Consider the following 19842-nt stretch of genomic DNA (forward strand, 5'->3'; position numbering starts at 1 on the left):
ACACTGAGGGTCTCTGCACATGGGTCTGTGGCCTTGGTAAGCTCCGTATGTGTAATAGATCATAACATAGGTTGTTACAAACTGTACATAGCCCTTCGCTGCTCATCCAGTGAGTGCTGCAGACTGTTCTCAAACCCTCTGAATGAGCAATACTGTACCAAAGTAAAGCACTGCTGAAATCCTGGGACAGAGGTACTCTGAACTGTTAAACCAGTGGCCCACGAACTCACCACACCTGAAGTGCTTCTCATTGTATTAAAAAGACCTGAACCACCCTCTGGTCTGAAAGTTCATATTTACCCTCTGGTCTTTGCTCAGAATTGCCAAGAAAGGCAGCTACAAGGATGAGAAGTGAAACTAACAGCCAATCCCTAAACCTTCACAAGTGTCATATGAACAATCACTGCCACCCAGCACGGAATTTCAGCCAGAGACCTTCCCAGCAGAAGAGGGGCAGGTCCATCACGATGTTGTTGTTGGGAGCTGATCACACACCCAAGTGGTGGAGCCCTGAGTAAGCCGAGTGGAATGATGGCAAAGTCAACGCCAGCTGATGAGACAGCCCGGTTTTAAGTTGCTGCTGTCAAGGTGAGCAGTTTGTAATGCTCTGTTTAGACAATGTCCAAAGGCTAAACAGTGCTGTTTGTCCGAGGCTTTAGATTAATCTTGCTTAACTTCAGCTGTCCAGAGTTTCAGTGTTCAGTTCACATAATCAGCTTGGCCCTCCTCCACCTAGGAGAGATGTCTGCAGTAAGTTTGTAGCCCTCTGGACAAGCCCATCTCTCCCTCATGTAGATGATGAGCTTCCACTAGGTGATTGTTGGCTTAAGTAGCTGGCAGGAATTACAGCTTTCCTTTGTGGGTATTTTCATTTTTTTAACATTGCCTTTTAAAACTCACATGTAAAATGTTCAGTGTGGCACCAGAAATTTAACCTTCCTGGGGGCTGAGAAAAGCTGATTTCCTTTCTTACAAGGAGAGCTGTCCTTCATGTAAAGGAAGTTCCTGGCGTATGAAACCACTCAGAGAAATCTGAAGTGGAATTTATTCACTCCTCTCTCTGAAGCCAAAGAAGAGCTGACCACTCAGGCTCCTAGTATGTATGTACATAAAAGTGGACTTCATGGGAAAACCAAACCCACCAAAGAACAGTAATGACTACATTGCAACTATTGCTGTGTGAGGTCTGTGGTGGGAAAGGCAGAAGAAGAGAACACAGTGTAGCACTGAAGTGGTTGACCATAAGGAAAAAAACCATGACAGCTTGTCCAAAACAAATCTTGGGTGAAAACCATCCCTCTGGGACATGGGGATGGAGTGGAATAGATCCCACGGGAAGAGGAAGCATCTCTGAACTATGAACGCTGTTGCATGGGGCCCTGATTATTCTACTCAGTTAGAATAATAGCTGTGCTCTCCCAAGTGCGAAAAGATTGAGTTCGACTGGAAGAGCTGCCAGGAAGGACCGTAGGGTTCCTGAGGAATCAGAATGCCTTTTGTACAGTGAAGCTAGAAAAGGAGTGGCTTGTTTACCCAGAAAAATGTCACCATTGCGTAATTCCAGCAGGGCACACAAAAAGCGCCCAAACCAGCATCTGTTTGCAAGAACAAAGATGAATCACCCCTGAATTGGCTCAGTCTTCAACAGAGTGTTTTATGAAAGTTCTGTGATGCAACATCACCAGGTTGGATTCATCATCTAAATTATCAGCGTGGGTGCCTCACATAAGCAACGCAACTGATGGAGCAAAGAAGCTTCTAACAGCAGCTCTCAGTTGCCTTTTGGGCTCCATCTAGATCTGCACTTTTGTGTTAGGCAACAAACACTGGAGGCTTCAAGGTAGGCAGTGAAAATAGCCCCCTCCAGAGCTGCATTTGCCACTACCTGTTGGACCAACAATCACTTCGCTGTCCCACTGCAGTACTGCTGGTAATGCCACAGCAGGAGATGCTCAAACTTCAGGTGGTTAAACCACTCCCATGCTTCAGTATACCAAACCCTCTGTGCGTTAGTACCAGCTCACATGCATAGCAAGGAATTTTAGGAAGAAAGGGTAGCACATAAAATCCCTGATGCTGCAAATCTACCATCTGTCTGGGGAAAACACCAGGACATGGGAGACCAGGTTTATATCTTTGCTGGAAACTTCCAAATTGTTGTATGAACTGAGCAAGCCCTTTTTTCTCAGAGTTTTCTGGTTTTCTGTGTGCTGGCTTTGAGCTTCACAACACTGCTCAGCTGCACAGTATGCACTGCCAGGTGATCTCAGACCACGGCCATTCGCAAACCCACACCAGTCTGGATCTTTTTAACCTCTTCCTGATTTTCACAAAGCTTGTAGGAACGCTGAGGCTTTTAGAGGGCTGCTCCTATTTGGCCAAAAGTGGGTTCAAAAGTTACTGCCGGACAGAGGGACATGGTGTGTGTGTGCCTATTGCAACACCTTACAGACCCAGGCTAACTCCCCAAGTTAGTGTCAGTCTGAAGACAGATTCCAAGGCTCTAGCATCTAACCCTCTCATATTTGCCTTACAGACTTGGTGCTTTGAGAGGGCTGAACATGTGAACTTAGCTTATGAATTGCAATACACTGCTGGCCCCAGGATCATCTATTGGAGAAACATTTGAGTAAACGTATGCTCCATAAACAATCACTGCATTTGTCATTAATTATTCTTCTGACCTTTCTTTTTAGTTGGCTTTTGCACTCCAGTTGAACACAGAACAACTATAGTGGCATGATTTCACATCTGATTCCTGGTGCCCTCAGAGGTTATCAGAATTTCCCCAGGGCTTCTACTTCCCTGCGCTGCATCAGATGGTGCTGGAAAGCATATGGCACAGATCAGGCTAGCAAAATCAGCATCTCAGAGCAGTGCAGCTTTAACCACACAACTGCATTCCATTTATTCAGCAGAGCAGCACTCTCAGGCAACTGCTGTCAATCGGATCAGAACTGTCAGTTGGAAAGCAATCAGTGCTGGGAAAAAAGCACATTTCGGATCAGAAAGCTCAAGAGAGTTCTGTTCACAGCTGCAAAGAAGAATAATCAGCATTTCTGGCTTCTTACTTACAGATGCCTGCACAAATAAATTAACTTGGACAAATCCATTCTGATCCATCAGAGGATGAGCCAAGCCCAGTCAGTTCTGGGGCCATCAAGTCCCATGGCCAGCTAGTGCCTATGCCAAGAGGAAATCAGTTCTATCACCACAACCAGCGCCTTCGTAAAAGGTTGGACTTGATGATCTTACAGGTCTTTTCCAACCTGGTTGCTTCTATGCCAGCGCTGAGAGCAGAAAAGCTGGCCACTGAAGCTCCCCTTACTGCTTCAGGACCAGATTTGCTGTGCTGTGGCAGTGATTAGGACACATTAGAGGAAAGCCCTGCAAAGGCAGCAGCTGAACAGATGCTTCCTCACCCCGACAAGGGCGTGAGCACAGTAGGAAACACTCCTTGAAGCTGGTTTTGAAGGATGAAGGGATTAATGATGTACCAAGCGCTGCTCTAACCCCCTCACCCGGCGGGCGGGGGGACGCAACCTTCGCGCTCCGGCGCGATTAGTCCCGCCGCGCTCGCCGTAACTCCGAGCGGTGCCGGGAAGCGGCGGCGCTGCGCGGGGGGTGCTGGGACATGTGGTCCTCCCGCCGGGCCGGCGCGTTGGCGCCGCGTTCTCCGGCGCCGCCCGGGAACTACAGCCGGCGGCCGCCGGTGTGCGCCCGCGAGGATGGCGGCTCCCCTGGTGCTCGTGGTACTGGTGGCCGTGACGGTCCGCGCCGCGCTCTACCGCTCCAACCTCGCCGCCTTCATCTCCGAGCGGGTCGAAGTGTCGTCCCCGCTGAATGCCTGGAAGCGAGGTGAGGCCCGGCGAGCCCCCGCGGCGCCTGCAAGGGCCGAGGCCCCGGAGGGTGGCTGGGCCGGGGGCGGCGGCCGGGCCCCTCCGCACCCGAGCGCGGGCAGAAGCGTTCGGGGCTGGTCCGCGGCGCTTGTCTGGGGAAGAGCGAGCGCTCGGCTGCTGCCGGGGCACGGGAGGGGCCCGGGCCGGAGGCGGGAGGACGGGGTTTAGCCCATGTGTCGGCTGGGCTGGCTGCTCCTGTGCATGCTGGTTGTGTCAGAGGTGGGCATCCGATGGAAGCATGAGGCTCGGAGCTGAATATGTGGTTTTGGCAGCATTGATTGAGTCGTGGAATCACAGACTGGTTTGTGTTGGAAGGGACCTTAAAGCTCATCCAGCTCCAACCCCCTGCCACAGGCAGGGACACATTCCACTAGGGCAGGTTGCTCCAAGCCCCTGTGTCCAACCTGGCCTTGAACACTGCCAGGGATGGGGCAGCCACAGCTTCTCTGGGCACCCTGTGCCAGCGCCTCAGCACCCTCACAGGGAAGAGCTTCTGCCTCAGAGCTCATCTCAATCTCCCCTCCGTCAGGTTAAAGCCATTCCCCTTGTCCTGTCCCTACACACCCTTGTAGAAAGTCCCTCTCCAGATTTAGGCCCCTTTAGACACTGGAAGCTGCTCTAAGGTGTGTCTGGAGCATTTAGTTGCGTCCATCACACTGTAACTGCACAAGCATTGTCCCGTGGTGTGAACACGACCACACGGTTCCTAGTTTGTGCAGAGCTGTTCACAATTTCATTGTCCTTGTTCAGTTTGTGCCCCACATGTTGTTACCAACATGGTTCAAGTTCTGCTCTGAAGACTGAGGTACAGTTTAACCAGGACTTTTTGGTGGCATCCATCTCTAGCAGCTGAGCCTGTAAGGAACCTTCACTTATTTTAAAGACAGCTCCCTAGGAAAATAATATCTAGTTATTATGCAGGAAAAATGATTTGCAGTTTTAGGGTGGGAAACAGTGACATGGAGTAATAAAGGTCAAAAGCTTGAATGCATTTTGTGACCTGAGGCCTCTGCTCCGCAGTGTAGCACTTCACACTTCATAGTTTCAAAATACAGCTCCCAAAAATTCCCTTGCAGCAAAAGATGCTTTGTAAGTCTTATCTTAGAGTGTCAAGGTAGGCATCTAGGAAGTGAGGAGCAGAGGATCACCTGGAAAAGACTGGGCTGCCATCATACAGGGGTTCTGTGGCAGAGACAGGGTCTTCTCCTCCAGCATATTGCTGAACCCAGAACCTCTTGTTGCTTCCTGCAGTCTCCTGCCTTTTACGTCTGGACAAATGGACCATTTCCCGTAGCTCCTCTCACTGCACACGCTGCTCAGTCCCCAGGGATCCTCTGTGCTCAGTGAGGTGGGGAGCCTATGGAAAAGCATGTGCATGCATTGCAGTACAGGCTGTAATTACATGATCGCAAAGGATCTGGATTAAAGCTGCAAAATGTCAGGGATTTTCAGAATCAGATAAAGCTTTTAGCTCTGCCTGGTAATCTGTATTCATTTCGGCTCTTTTATGGTGGTTTTGGATGTTGCAAGTCTCTCTACATCTAATTAGGAAAAATAGTTCGAATTCTATATTATGTCGTGATTTGTCCTCTTAGAATTAAGTATTTTTTCAGCATAGACACCATGTGTCTCAGCAATGGTGACTTAAAATCCATCAATATCATACATGTGATTTAGAAATAGTGAAGTGCAAAACACTTCAGCTATAACCTTTATCTCTGAAAGAGATTACAGCTGCCCATTCAGTTACGGAAGAGCTTTGCATGGCAGAAGTAAGGAGGCAATCAATCAGTTGTAGCTGGTTCTTGGCTTTGTGAGATTTTGTGTCACCCACTGAGATGGCGATTCAATGTGAGACTCTTATGAGTGTGAGTGTTTTAAAACCTGTAGGTTTTGTAGTTTTACCATCATGAGATCTTTCTCTTCCCACCTTTCAGGATTCTAATGTAGGCATTTTGTATGTTTCAGTGGTTGAAGGACTAGCTCTGCTGGATTTAGGAGTCTCGCCATACTCGGGAGCTGTTTTCCATGAGGTCAGTATGCATGCTTCATTTCAAACCTGATATTCAAGTGGCACGTTTCTTAGTCTTACTGCTTTCAGGTTGGCAAAGGCTTGTCCCAAAGAGTTCAGAGGAATTGGAGTCGTGTAGTTGTCTGTGCAGTAGTTGTATATGTAGTGACTAGCACAGTGAGGAAATACAGTTCATCACAGAATAACTCGCTGTGCAGGTGATAGACATTGTAAGATTCCTTACTCTATAAGGAGAGCCTGAAATAGGGGAAATGTGTAATAAGGAAAACACTCTGTTCACATCCAGATGTTTCTGTGAGCAGAAGCCAGAGCAGGCAGAGGCAGTGTCATTGTGAATCTGAACACAATTTTACTGGGTAGCAGCATCTTGAGTTTGTGTGTTTGCTGAAATACTGACATTAGCACAGGCAAGCAGTACATTTACCCCTCATCTTGAAAACACCTCGTTCCTCCAAACACTTCAGCACCTGTGGGGTTTTGTGCCCTTGAGTGATCTTATTGGTGTGGATGTAACTTCCCATCATGCTTCCGAAAACTTGCATCTCTTCAACAAATTCTCCTTCTTTACACACAGTTTTCTCTCCAGTATTTTCTCTTGCTTATTTATACCATCACATTATTTTAAAAGTATTTCAAAAGAAATCTATTTGCTCACAGTGAATTTAGTACTGAATATAGTACTTCCAGATGAAGCTTTTCTGTCATAGGGATAATTCAGGAACATGCTCTTCCTCCTACCCTTGAAGTGAAAAGCTGTGGGAGTAAGAGGATGATAGGACTCTAGTCCCGCTGCTTTATGTTTTTAACACGCTTTCTTCTTTTTGCTTTAGAAAAGGCTCATCTGAAGAGGTTTAACAGTGAAACCAGCTTTCAAATGTACCTGTGAACAACCTGAAAAATAATAGATTCTCTAGGAAAAAAATACTTTCTAAAGCTGTTCTTTTTATGCTTTCTACTGTAACTTCACCACTAGACTAGTAGAACTGAAAAGTTGGAAGAGAATATGATTTTCAAAGTTGATTGTGTCTTTTATAAAGCATATTGAGAACTTTGCAGGAGAAAAGATGAGTACATGTGCTTTGATTAATCACTTTACTCTGAAGTACCAGCGTTGTAGGAGAGGCCAAGGAAAACTACCTTTCACAGTGTTTCATAGTACTACTCCATTGTTCTCATCAAATTTCCAGCTGTTTTATCTGGACAGCATTTGACATGGGTTTCTCTTCTGCTCTCTTTTAGACCCCACTGATTATATATCTCTTTCACTTCCTGATTGAATATGCTGAGTTGGTGTTCATGGTAAGTGCCTCTGGAAAGCTGCTCTTGAAAAGTCCCATTCTGTGAAATGCTGAGTATGACTTTCCTTTTACTCTTGCAAGAATCAGGGATCTTCAGCCTCCCTGTAGCCCACATTCTTGCTGAGTTCACAGTTTAATTGGAAAGGCAGCTTTGCCTGTACAAACCTACGTTCAGGCTTTTCCTTTTTTGTACATATTCTTTCTTTTTTGTGAGTTCTTGGTTAGGAAAGTATCCCCACAGAGGGGCAGGAAGTTGCATTTGGCTTCAGATTTCAAAGGTTACCTCTTCCAGGTCAGAATATTTTGTTCCCTCAGCCTAATCCCTACACTGCAGCGTTTCTCACTGAAACCTGCTGCCAAACGCCAGGCCTGCAAAGAGAGCACAAATGGGTTAGGCCTCCACATGTCTCTTGTAAACTGTTCTCTGACTTCTGCATAATTCAGAAGGACAGAAATCATACAACTGGCTGCATGTGGCACGTGGTGGAGCCTCTCCCCAGATCCCTGCTGGGCAGGTCCTGTACAGAGCTAAGAGCCATCTGCCCTGTGCTTGGGCTGATGACCCTGCTGCTGCTTGGTAAGCCTGGGACAGCTCGAGGCACTGTCACACTGCTGGGCACTGCCCCAGTGTTGCCTGTGCTCTAATTAAACCAGTGATTCTCTCTATTATTACCCTTGCCTACTTCTTTCCATGAACAATTTGTTTCCCCTTAATTCCCCATTCTCTTGTTCTGTAAATATAATGTCTTTGATACAGCTCACGGCTTCAAGGTTAAGAGGCGGTGTGTGAACATAGTGTCCAAATCAGCAATCCAATGTTTTTAAAGCTTGTTTTTTCTTCTCATGAGCTGGGTCGGATCACAGACCTTATTCAGCATTGCAGTACTGCCCAGTATATTATTCTTCCATTTCTTTATTTTGCTCACAGTCAGTCTGTCTGTGCCTTGCTTTTTTAGATAACTGATGTGCTAACTGCTGTTGCCCTTTACTTGGCCATCCAGGACTTCAACAAAGTTGTGGTAAGCTGGCTTGCCAGTATCTTGTACCAAAGAAAACTTTGGATGCAGAATACTGCATCCTTGCCAGAGGATGCACTACCAACCAGTCCTTGTGGCAGTAAATCTGATCATATCTGGATGATCAATAAACAGGGGGACCGAATGTGGTAAACAACTGAGGTAGTGTAAGTTTTGTTGCAGCACTATTACAGTGTGAAACGAACTAGTGTCAGTAGCTACCACACTGCACTTGAATGATGATCACAGCAGTGTAGATTCTTTGATGTGAAAGAAGTATATAGAATTTGAGAAATTAGTGAGGATGCAATAGCCAACGAAATGCAGACACAAGTCAAGGGTCACAAAACACAAGAGGAGATGCGAGATTTTAGAATGTGTGCTGAGACCCCTCCTTCAGTTGTGGCAGTTTGCAGTGCACAAAGTTTAATAATGGACTATGGATTTGGCAAGACTCGAGCATTCGCTTTTCTCACCTCTGCTCCTGCTACAGTCTTCTGTGCATTTTGTAGGTAGAGCCTGGAATGTTTTAGCTTGAACAGGGTTTGTGTTTGCACACAGCATGAGTTAATACACACTGGAAGTGTGTAAAGGAAGGAATAAAACCTTCCAATGATGCTGAGGTGGCATAAATCATTCTAATGAGCAAGGTGAAAGTCTGACACCAAGTATTACTTGTTCCCTTCAAGGTGTAAGTACCTGTACTTTGAGGTGAGTGATTTCTCCCAGCTCTCTCTCATAAGTGGCTCAGAGAACATTTTGTGTAAGTGATGCTGTGGTGTCTGTGATCCCAGAGGGGCAGTGGTTCAGTATCAACACGAACAGGGAGGCTGCATTTTCTACAGCATCTGTGGGGTCTCCCATCCAGCTACGTGCTTGTTGCTTGTCCTCTGACTTTGAGGCTGAAGAAATAACTCATGATAGAACTGCAGACACGTAAAAATCCTGTGTTTGAATTACTCTGCTCATTGAGAATTTATTGCTAGGGTCTCTGTCCTCCTGCCTTACCATGACATTGCTCAGTAGGTTCATAATTCAGATTTCTTTTTTGTCTCCATAGAAGGATCATACAAGATAGATTAAAGGGAGAGACACAGGAAATTAAGGAAATTCAAATAAGTAGAGATTATCTGTTTCCTCTTGACTTCCACTTCAGCTGTGAAGTATTTGGGAAGAGAGGGGGTTTTTTTGTTCTGTCTGTACAACACCTCACGTAAGAGTTTTGGCTCACGCCTGGGGATCATGTATGTTCTACAGTAATGGAAATCCCAAGTAATAAGAAATAATGACTTTCCTCATCTGACAGTCTTTGGTCATTCTCCTTTGTTCAGTTCAAAAAGCAAAAGCTCCTGATAGAACTGGATAAATATGCACCAGATGTGGCTGAACTCATCCAGACACCCATGGAAATGCACTACATCCCCCTCAAGGTAGCACTATTGTAAGTATTGCAGTAGGCTGCTTTGGTTCATCAGCTCCCCTTGGGCTTTATTTGTTTGATTTCGGGCTTCAACATTTGTGGAAGATTTTTTTCCCCAAGAAAGTCTGAATTTCCTTTTATAGGTAAAAATCCCCCCAGCCCTGAATACTTCCCAGCATCTCCTTTCCTCCATTGTGCTCCCTGTGGCCTCTGCCCAAGACCACAATCCAAAGATCTGGGTTTTGCTCCAGACTGTTAACTTGATGATGAGAAGATCCCATCAAATGTAAATAGACAGAAAGAGATGCCAAAATGCATCGGTTCTTCCTTTGAACATCTCTTTAATTAGATGCTGTCTCCTTTGAATGTAACTCAAGCTCTTCTCTTTTTCAGCTATCTGTTAAACCCCTACACTGTGATGTCTTGCGTGGCAAAGTCCACCTGCGCCATCAACAATACCGTCATTGCATTCTTCATTTTAGCCACAATAAAAGGTAACACAGTGAAGAAAAAATGGTTCTTTATGAATTTCTATAGAGATTACAAAAGCAGCAGAAATTAAATCAAGGTAGAACTTTACAAATCTGCTTGCTACAAAGACCTCAGTGAAACACTGCAGAAAATAGACTGGAACAAGGTCCAAATTGTGCCTGAAATCAGGAGATCAAGAGACTTTATAGTCAAGTTAAAACTTACTTTCACCTCAGTGTACCGAGGAGTTTCATCTCTAAAACTGACTCCTTTTCCTGGATGACATCAAATAGTTTTCTGTTTATGAAGAAGCACGTGTCTGTGTGTAGGAGGATATAATGCTCTGATGCTCTTTCTTTTGTACATGAATGTGCACTTAAAGAGTTGTACACAATTTAATTTCAAAGTGTATCTTTGAACTTTTATTCAAAAGCAAGCAGTTGCCCGCAGCTGTTATTTGGCTTTCACTCACAGTTGTAAACTTGGTTTGAAATGAGTTAATTGAGCTGTGAGGAAGCAGAAACAGTAACCAAAGACCCACACCAGCCCAGCCGAATAGATTCTGACGGAATAGCTGTTTCATTCATTTTGTATGTAATGTCAGGTTTCTATTTTGTATCTCACTCCCCAGCTTAAAGTCTTTCAGCATGTGTGATTTGTATGAGTCACATAAGACTTAAGAGTTCTCTGCTGGATCAGAGGAAAAATGAGTCTGATTTCCTGTCTCCAGCAGTGCCCAGACATTGCAAAGAAAGCTGATGTACATCTCGTGCTTCCAAAAGAAAGTTTTCCTCCAGTTATTGACTGATTAAGGCAGGAGGGGCTTTGATTTAGAAGCATTTGCAAAGGCAAATGGTTGTGGTCTGTTTAGTTAAACTGATTTTAACTGTTCACTGATAGCATAAGATGAATAGTTCAGTCATAGAAAAACCTGTGCTGTCCTCTGTGTTCTCCCTGGATAGGAGTGTGGCAGCCTCTAGGTTTTAAAGTGGGCAAAGAGGGTATCAGATTATGACTGTGATTTTTGGGTACCAGTTTTGTAGATCAGTGGAGAACTGAACACCCAATAAAATAGAGGATAGGGATGTTTCTGTATAGGAGAATGTAGTTGAAGACTGGGCTTGTATTTTTATTGTTTAGCCTGGGACCTTTTGGACTCTCTTTATGGTGTTGGTAGTTGGACAGTGTGAATACTTGTCACTTAGCTCAACCTGAGACACCTCACATAAAGCTTCCTCAATCTAGGCATTCATATTTTTAAGACCACTTGGAAAAGCTGTGCTAATCCTTTCTATGCCTCAGCTTTGGTATCTGTAAAGTAGGGTTAATGCCACTCCATTCCTTCAGCTGCAGACTTCTGCTCGCTGTCTTCACAGAGCTTTGCTGAGGGACCTGACACATTCTGGTGATGAGGTTCTCACCCAGTATGAGTATAACAGCTGCTTCATGCGGATGTGACTCGAGTGAATGCATTTCCATGCATAAACAGCAGCCAGCATGGCCTATATATAAACTGAATTACACAAATCTCTTTCTGTATGTGAATGACAGGAGATAGAAACCAGTCAGTGGTTCTTTCCTATGGGATAATCACTGTGGTGTGAGTCATTCTCTGTTCAAAATTAGTAGTTAAGAAAAGGACACTCTCCAGGACACATTCTGCTAAACCCACCTTTAAGTAGTGGTCTGGTATTTGTAAAGCCCCTGCAGAGGGTTATGCATTTCTTCCCATTTGGACTTCCTGTCTGTAAGGCTGTTTATATTAAATGTTCCTTACAACTGAGCATATTTTCTTTCTTTGCAGGTAGTGCCTTTCTCAGTGCTGTGTTCCTGGCCTTAGCAACATACCAGTCACTCTACCCTCTCACATTGTTCGCTCCAGCACTCCTTTACCTTCTACAGGTAGATGATTTCTGTTGGTACCCAGCTGATAGGAGTTCAAGCAGTAGGAGGCAGGCAGCAGCACAGTATTGCAGACATCTAAGATACAAGTGTAGCTGTGAGGAGATGGGTGTAATTCTTACATTGAGTGCATGAGAAATGACCAATTTAGCTACTGTATCTTCAAGCACAGTTCTGGAAATATGTGCAGTGTGTATGACTGAATTGGCCAGAGTGAAGAACATCAAGCAAATTGCGCTTGGTCATTCCAGTGCCATAGTGCCAGTGTTTGGTGCTTTCTTTCATGGATTTAAAATGATGTTCTGAACACTGAGGCTTTCTTGTGGCTTTCCACCTGATGAGGGCTATCTGCCTGCTTGTATTTCATTTCCAGCGGCAGTTCATACCAATCAAACCGAAAAGCAAAAGCTTCTGGCTCTACACCATGCAGTATGCAGCCCTGTACCTGTGCAGCCTGGTGGTGATCATCTGCCTCTCCTTCTTCCTCCTCAACTCCTGGGATTTTATCCCATCTGTTTACGGGTTTATGTAAGTATATGGATTCTTACTGGTTTTCTCTCTAGCCCCTAGTGTGCTCTTTCTCATACATCACACACAGGTGCCTCACTCTCTGTGCTAAGTATGTGATCGATGAGTTTACTGGCAATGCAAGAAAAGAAAGAGTGTGTGGAGGAGAGCAGCATTAGCCAGCTTCTGTTAGTAAAGTAACAGCAACAATTGGAGAAGGCAGGAGATGCTTTCCACTGAGTTGATTGGAAATGGGTTTGATTGTTGAGCTACCATGGCTGTGAAATTTTTGTCTCTGAAGAAATGTCTGCTTGGGAATGGTTTAAATCCTGCTGGAGCGTAGGGAAGGATTAGTCCCTTTTCTCTCCAAAGCCAAACCCCTTTGGCTTCTTTTCCACGGATTTAAAATATAGGTCCAGTAGCACACAATGATTAATTAATGTAACAGAAGCAGAGCAGTGAAAACCAACCATTTAAAAATGTTACCTCGACTTTTCTTTTCAAATTTCAGCCTTTCTGTTCCAGATCTGACACCCAATATTGGCCTTTTCTGGTACTTCTTTGCAGAGATGTTTGAACACTTTAGTCTTTTCTTCGTATGCGTGTTTCAAATCAATGTGTTCTTCTACACCATTCCCTTGGCAATAAAGCTAAAGTAAGTATGTTTCTCTGCTAGTTTTGGTTTACTCTCAGTTGTCTGGTGAAAGCTTGTAATTCTGATTTCAGATGTCTGGATCTACAAGCCTGAGAAAGATTTTTAGTAGAGTCTATACTCCTCATTTCCCAAGGTTTCAGTCTCTGTTCCTCTGAAATCCTTATCCTGCTTCTCTGCAGAGCTGCTCAGTCTACCCTACCCAGCACTCAGAGGCTTTTTTAGAGAGAACAAGGGACAAGAGCCTCTTCAAGCCTATCCACAGTGCATTCGTGCCCTTTATGATACTTATTTCCCATTTCCAGACTTTACTTCATCCTCTTACCATTTGTGTCTTTTTCCTTCTAGGGAGCACCCCGTGTTCTTCATGTTTGTCCAGATTGCAATCATTTCTATCTTCAAGTCCTATCCCACTGTGGGAGACGTCGCACTGTACATGGCATTCCTTCCTGTCTGGAACCACCTTTACAGATGTAAGTTCTTTGTCTTTGATTGTTCTTTAGCTGGAATGAGAAAGGGCCTGTCCAATAATCATCACCACTAAACCAAAGCAGGCCCATGTCCGCGAGCTCCTGTGGCCTCCTTGGGGTGTCTGGAAGGAGGCTGGTTTCTCCTGGAGTTACAGTCTCTAACACGTCTTTAGGGCCAGGGTTGAAATTGGCTGAGGAGGGACTTTTCACTTGTACCTTTACCTTCCAAGTTGTTCTGAAGATCAGGTTTTTTTGTAAGAACCTTTTAGAGTCCTATACAAGGGATGTGGCTTATTTAAAGTACATCCATCGTTCAGATGCTTCACTGCCATTGAAGGCTGTGTAATTTGAACACTGCTCCTGCAACTGGTGAGTCCCCAGCAGTGAAACCTTGCACTTTGCAGTAGTACTTTGGTTTGCATCTGCTTGTTTGCTTAGGGTGAAAGGAACTGAATTACTCTGAGTTGTCCAATTTTTCTTAAATGCTTTCTAAAGAACCTCTGTAAATCACCAGAGAGCTTCCTGATGATTTTCAAACTCGCTCTAGAACGCCCTGAAGTGGGGAGATTTGGAAACACTCTGTTTTTCTGGGTGTTTCTTACTTAATTAATTGCTTTGACCAACCCTGCCAGGTTGTCCAGGCCTGTTACTGCAGTCTCTAACCCAGGCCAGGCATGTTTATGGACAGCTAGCCCACCTGATGTCCGGAGACATGACCAGGAACCAAGAGACTTGGAGACCATCTGACCTGTTAGATTCAGACTAAGGAAAGCTAAGGCCAAAGCAGCTGGAATAAAACAGGGCAGGAGGCCCCAGGCTATCCCTGAGCATGTTGCAGCCAGAGCAGGTGAGGTACTTCTGGGTTCCTCATAGTTCAGTCACACATCCCAAGCTTGTGGCTAAAGGGGACTGTGACCAGTGAGGGTACAGTCACCTGTCACATGCTGCCAGCCCCCAGTGAGTGAATAGCCCTACTGAACAAGAAGTTTGAAAAGATAGATGTGAACAAGTTTGGATGTGCCAATGTCTTAAAGTGTCAGATAGCTCCTTCAGCTGCACAATGATCAGGAGTCTTTCAGTTACCTTCAGGGCCATTGGCTGAGCTGTAGCCAGGCACAGCAACACAAGGGCTGGGATGAAGTGTAATTCTGCTGCCAAAGGACAGGCATAAATAGGTCACAGAAACCAAAATCTCTTCTGGCCCACTAGTTCCTAGCTCTTTTAGACAAAGTTGTGCTTGGTTTTCCTCCATCTGATGCATACTTAAGGCAGACTGGTGGATTCTCTTCACGCTCACTTGCACCTCCCAAGGTTGCATGTTTGTCAGTGCATTTGGCCTGGATGGGTTTCCTCCTTTTATGGTGCTTTCATTTCCTTACCACCTCCCAAGAAAGCCTCTCTTTTCCTATGGCCCTCAGGTTTTTTCCTTGATGAGGCTAGGAAATGGCATGCTCTGCTCTCTGAAATGCTGGTGAAAGGCCCTTCTCAAAACTGTTAGTTACTGTAGTGTAGGCGCTAAAAAGCTGAAGTCTTCTGAGGAGGAGTGTTTGAAAGCAGGACCTAGAAGGCAAATGCCACAAATGAGGACTTCACACTCAAGCAAAGGCAGAAGTATTTATTTCAAAGCGAAGTATAGTGGATTTCTTATGCAAGTTAGCCAGGACAATATTAAAGCAAACTGTGAGAGATTATTGGAGAGAAGTGTGTGTTGGCAAGTGCCTCTGCCCCACTGCACACACCCTAAATACCACTGCTGGTTGTGTGGGCATGGCTGCTCAGTAATGCATCATTTTAACAGCTTGGTTTTCTTTTGCAGTCCTCCGGAACATCTTCATCCTGTCATGTGTGCTCATTGTCTGCTCCCTCCTTTTCCCTGTTCTGTGGCATCTATGGATTTATGCAGGAAGTGCCAACTCCAATTTTTATTATGCCATCACGCTGACTTTCAACATAGGGCAGGTCAGTAGAGCGAGGCAAACAAGGCTGCACTTTGGGTCACTGCATCGGGTGTGTGTCAGCAACAGTGAATTCTGCAGGATGTGTCTGGCTCTTTCTTTGCATCCTGTGTAGTCTTGCATTGCAGCTTCTTCCCTCTCCTTGCTCCTGCTGAAATCTGCCTAGACCTCACCTTCTGGCACACTAATGGGAGAGAATTCTTGTAGTATTCGAGCTATAGCTTAACAATCCAACCAGGCTGTACTGCAAGTTGTGGTCTGTTGCTTGATAGCAGAGGAAAAGCATCTTGGTCTGGCATTAAGAACACACATGAATGGAGAAGGTAAGCTAAGAGGGGAAATGGAAGAAACCATGGGGCAGCAGGAGTGGGGCCAGACAACAGGCAAATGAGAACTGCCATACAGGGGGACGTGATACTTGTTTTTCTGAGCATTATGCCTCACTGAAATGTAGGCTTTGGCCCATGCAGGGTCCCAGTCACACCAGGGCTTGCTCTCCCTGCTTCTCTCAAGGCCATTCTAGATAGCTGACTTTCACTAGCCTTAGGGTAGACAGAGCTCAGCACCTCTGGAGGGTGGAATTCAATATACACAGTTGCTACAACCTTTTCAAAGTCCTTCCTCTTCTCTGTGCTATTTCTTATGTCCCTAAGCTCTGGGGCAGTTTCACATGTGGGTGAGCCAAATGCTCATTTCATGTTAAAGTTGCCTTTCTCTTGGATGATGTGCCTCAGCCATCTGTTTGTCTGCTTCTCCTAAAACTAGAGGAGCAGTTTTGCCAGGGGCTGAAAAATCACCTGCTTGTACCTCCCCCAGAACTTGATAAATGGGGACGAAACCCCTTTTTGTAAAAGCAAAAGGAGACTCCATACAGTGAGTGGGATGAGAGAGAGCATAGAAATCCTGCTACAAAGGGCTTACAGGAAATTGGGGATGGTTCATTAGCTCTCTGACTACATGTCTTGCTATGGAATGAAAGGAATAGCAAAACTTTAGTTAGGGATGGCAGGTGTTGCTATTCTAAAAGGATTTTATTTCCTACCTGCAAGGGCTGGTGCTGTGTAAATGCAGACAGAGCAAAAGTCTGCTTTCTGATTTCCTTGTGAGAAAGAACTCACTAACCTCAGTTCTTTCTTTTCCCATTAAGATATCTGCAGAGAGGTTTAGTTAAAAGTAAAATCAATTGATACAGCGTGTCAGTGGTCAGCCATGGAGCTCAGAACAAGCATGGCTGTTCTCACTCTCCCTGGGCACCTCTACCCTTCTCTATCTGTTTCCCTTTGCATTTTCTCCTCTGACCTCAGCAGTCTGCAGCCCTGTTTCTCTTTCCCTGGTAATTTCAGCTCTTCACCCCTTAGCCTGGTAAGTATTGCTCTGTTAAACTGCTGAAGCTTCTGCTTGCTAAGCTGACCCGAGAGGCTGTGGTGTTCCTTCTGCTGCCTGCAAGCTGCTTGCCCTTGCTGACTAGAAATGGCAGTTGAACAAGTCACCCCTGGAAAGTGCTTAAGAGCAATCAGGAGCTGGAGACTTTCAGCACTTGGGTTGAACTGCATGACAGTGCTTGCATGGAAGGAGTCCTGGGGGTGAGGCTGAGATGGTCTGTAAAGCTGTGGCACAGGTGGACCTGCCATTGTCCTGTATTTTGGCCAGTTTATGAAGCTGCTGTCTCCTTAGTGGAGATGCAGCAACTTAGTGGTAGTGCAACAACTAAGTTAAAGTCTCTCTTGGCTTAATACTCAGGCAATGGACAGGGAGTGTTCACTGGTTCAATGTCTCCTCTCACAAAGTGTGCTGAACAGCCCAAGAACTTCTTAAACCCCTTTAGGATCCATCACAAACACATTCCCTTTTTACTCCTTGTTCTGGAGCATCACTGATGTGTCTGAACACCTTGCTTCTGCAGATCCTGCTCGTCTCGGATTATTTCTATGCCTTCCTCCGGCGGGAATACTACCTCACTCATGGACTCCATTTGACAAGGCCAGATGGGACAGAAGCCATGCTTGTTTTGAAGTAAGGATAGTGCCCACCATTCCCGGGACATGGACCACTCTAAGGAACATGCAAAGCTTGAGGTGTGTGGGGTGGGTGGGGAAGGTTCCCTGGATGAGGTCTGACTTTGGGAATGATGCCTGCTGAAAGAAAGGGCTGAGGTTCTTCTGGGAATACCCTCCTGAGCTATGGGCTCAGTGCAGAGACTAAGAGCTACGAGTAGGAGCTGCAGTGCCTCCGTTGGAACATCTCCCTTCTTCCCTAAGCTGTGCTTTTCACTGCGACCTCAGCCATCACCTCGGGGCAGTCCAGCAGGAACTGGAGCAAGCACCTGAGCTAAAATCAGGGCTGCATCTCTGGCCCAGGAAGAGCTCAGACCCTAAACTGTTCACTTTACTGTTACTGCTTCTGGAGATGTTTGCTTCTCCAGGAAATTTCCCCTTCACTGCTTTGACCAGTAACGCTCCTGCTTGGCACAAGGCAATCTCTAGGTACCTGGTTGCTAAGCTCTGGCTGCAGCAGCCACGTGTTGGTTCTGCTGTGGGATCTGGAAGAATGGTGTGTGCTCCCATGCAATAGGTGAAACGAATGGGTGACCAAGGATGACTGACCTGTTGGAAGGAGGACGGCTGGAGCTGCTGCCACAGGTAATAATCTTGGTGCTCAGACCCTACTAAGAACTGGAACTGGGGTGGAAAGCAGGGTGGGCACCAGGTAACTGCTATATCCTGTTGAAGCAACAGAGACACCTTCATCTCAGGAGCTGCAGACAGGAGCATTACAGGGTCTCAGAAGAAGGCACTACTGTGCAGATAGGCTCCTGCTACTCCTTGTTTTTGTAGGGTAGCAAAGCCAGCAGTGCAGGGCTCACACTGTACCTTTGTGATTGCCTGGGGCAGCAGCCTGGATGTGGAGAGCGCAAACTGCCAGCCCCAGCTGACACCAGGAGGTGTCAGCATCTCCCCTTAGGGCCCCAGACCAAATCCAGAAGGAGCCTCACCTGCTGCTGTGTGGAGTAGTTGCGCTCCAGGTTTTCCACAGCCACTTCACACTACGGGACATGCACTTCCCTGTGTTTACCCTCTTGCAAGTAGAGCGATGGTGGCTGCTGGCTGTGTGTGGAGGACTCCACTGAAGTACCCCTTGGTTCCCCCATGGCTCCCATCTATCTGCACTCAGACCTGCTCACTTGGGGGCTGCTGCTACTGCTGACCCCATGAATGTGAACCTCAGGCACCTTCTTGCTCTGCTCATTGCGTGGTGGCCCTGAGAAGCAGTAACTGCAGGGGGAAAGCCTCTCTCTGGTGCTGGGGCAGCAGGCAGGCAGCTTCCTATTGACCCTAAGGGCTGGAAATGTGACAACATCAAACCACAGCTGGTACAGAGCACCTGAGAGATGGGACATGCCCATGTAAACACATCTCCTTCCTTTCTGGACAGTTAAAACTTTTGCCTTACTGCACTGCTATTGGCGCTTTGGGGGGGGGTGTTAGTCCAGGGCCAGCTCGGCCCCTCTGGCTGCATAAGAGGAGCATAATAAACTACAATTTTAGACACCTCCTGTGCTCTGTGTTTTGAGGGGGTACATGGGGCTCTAGGAGACAGGGAGAGGCACATGGAGGGGTCATGAGTGGATCTGGAAGCAAACACGGGTAGGGAGGGGAAACAATTGGCCCTGGGGCTGAAGGATGTCAGGAGCTGCTGCCTCCTCCAGCTGCTCCAGCCCAAGATGCTCCTGCCCGGCTGCTGGAGCCCCTCGGGGACACGCTGCCTCAATCTGCCCGGCCCCCTGCCCACATCCCAGCTCTCTCACCATATACACCAGCAGGTCCAGCTTAAAGTTTGCCCGAGAACAACACTCACAGACACCCAGTTTAGGGATGACGCAGCCACTCATCCCCCCGGGAGCATCCCACCTGCTCCAGGAGCTGCCACCACAGGCCGGGTACCTGCATCCCAGTCCGACTCCAGACGCTGGCTCCAAACCCACGCTGGCCTCTCCACCAGTGATCCGAGGTGATGGGGTTGGTCAAGCAGGACTTCACTTTTCCTTCTTCCCCTACACAACGACTGGAGCAGCGCCTAAAGCCAGCCTGGGCACTGGAGGATGGTGAAGGCAGAGGCCAACCTGCTCTGCCCAGGCCCAGCGACAGCCCTATACAGCTGCACTGACTCCACTGCAGGTACCATTCCCATAGATTCAGAAACCACCTCAAGGTCTGCACTGC

The 19842-nt window shown here is 46.5% G+C and overlaps 1 protein-coding gene across 2 annotated transcripts; it reads left to right on the top strand.

Moving 5' to 3' along the window:
* Positions 1–3642: 3642 nt before the first annotated feature.
* Positions 3643–19171, top strand: PIGU (phosphatidylinositol glycan anchor biosynthesis class U). Of its 2 annotated transcripts, none has more exons than XM_030503015.1 (12): positions 3643–3858; positions 5868–5932; positions 7171–7230; positions 8186–8248; positions 9577–9686; positions 10059–10159; positions 11941–12038; positions 12412–12566; positions 13057–13200; positions 13546–13670; positions 15484–15626; positions 17526–19171. In XM_030503015.1, exons 1-12 carry the CDS (start codon positions 3729–3731, stop codon positions 17637–17639), a joined length of 1308 nt encoding a protein of 435 aa, XP_030358875.1. In that variant the 5' UTR covers positions 3643–3728; the 3' UTR covers positions 17640–19171. The 2 variants fall into 2 exon arrangements, with proteins under 2 accessions (XP_030358875.1, XP_030358876.1); XM_030503016.1 differs by having other exon boundaries at positions 3752–3858; positions 5837–5932.
* The last annotated feature ends 671 nt before the right edge of the window (positions 19172–19842 follow it).

Source organism: Strigops habroptila, chromosome 13, assembly GCF_004027225.2.
Source record: "Strigops habroptila isolate Jane chromosome 13, bStrHab1.2.pri, whole genome shotgun sequence".
NCBI lineage: Eukaryota > Metazoa > Chordata > Aves > Psittaciformes > Psittacidae > Strigops > Strigops habroptila.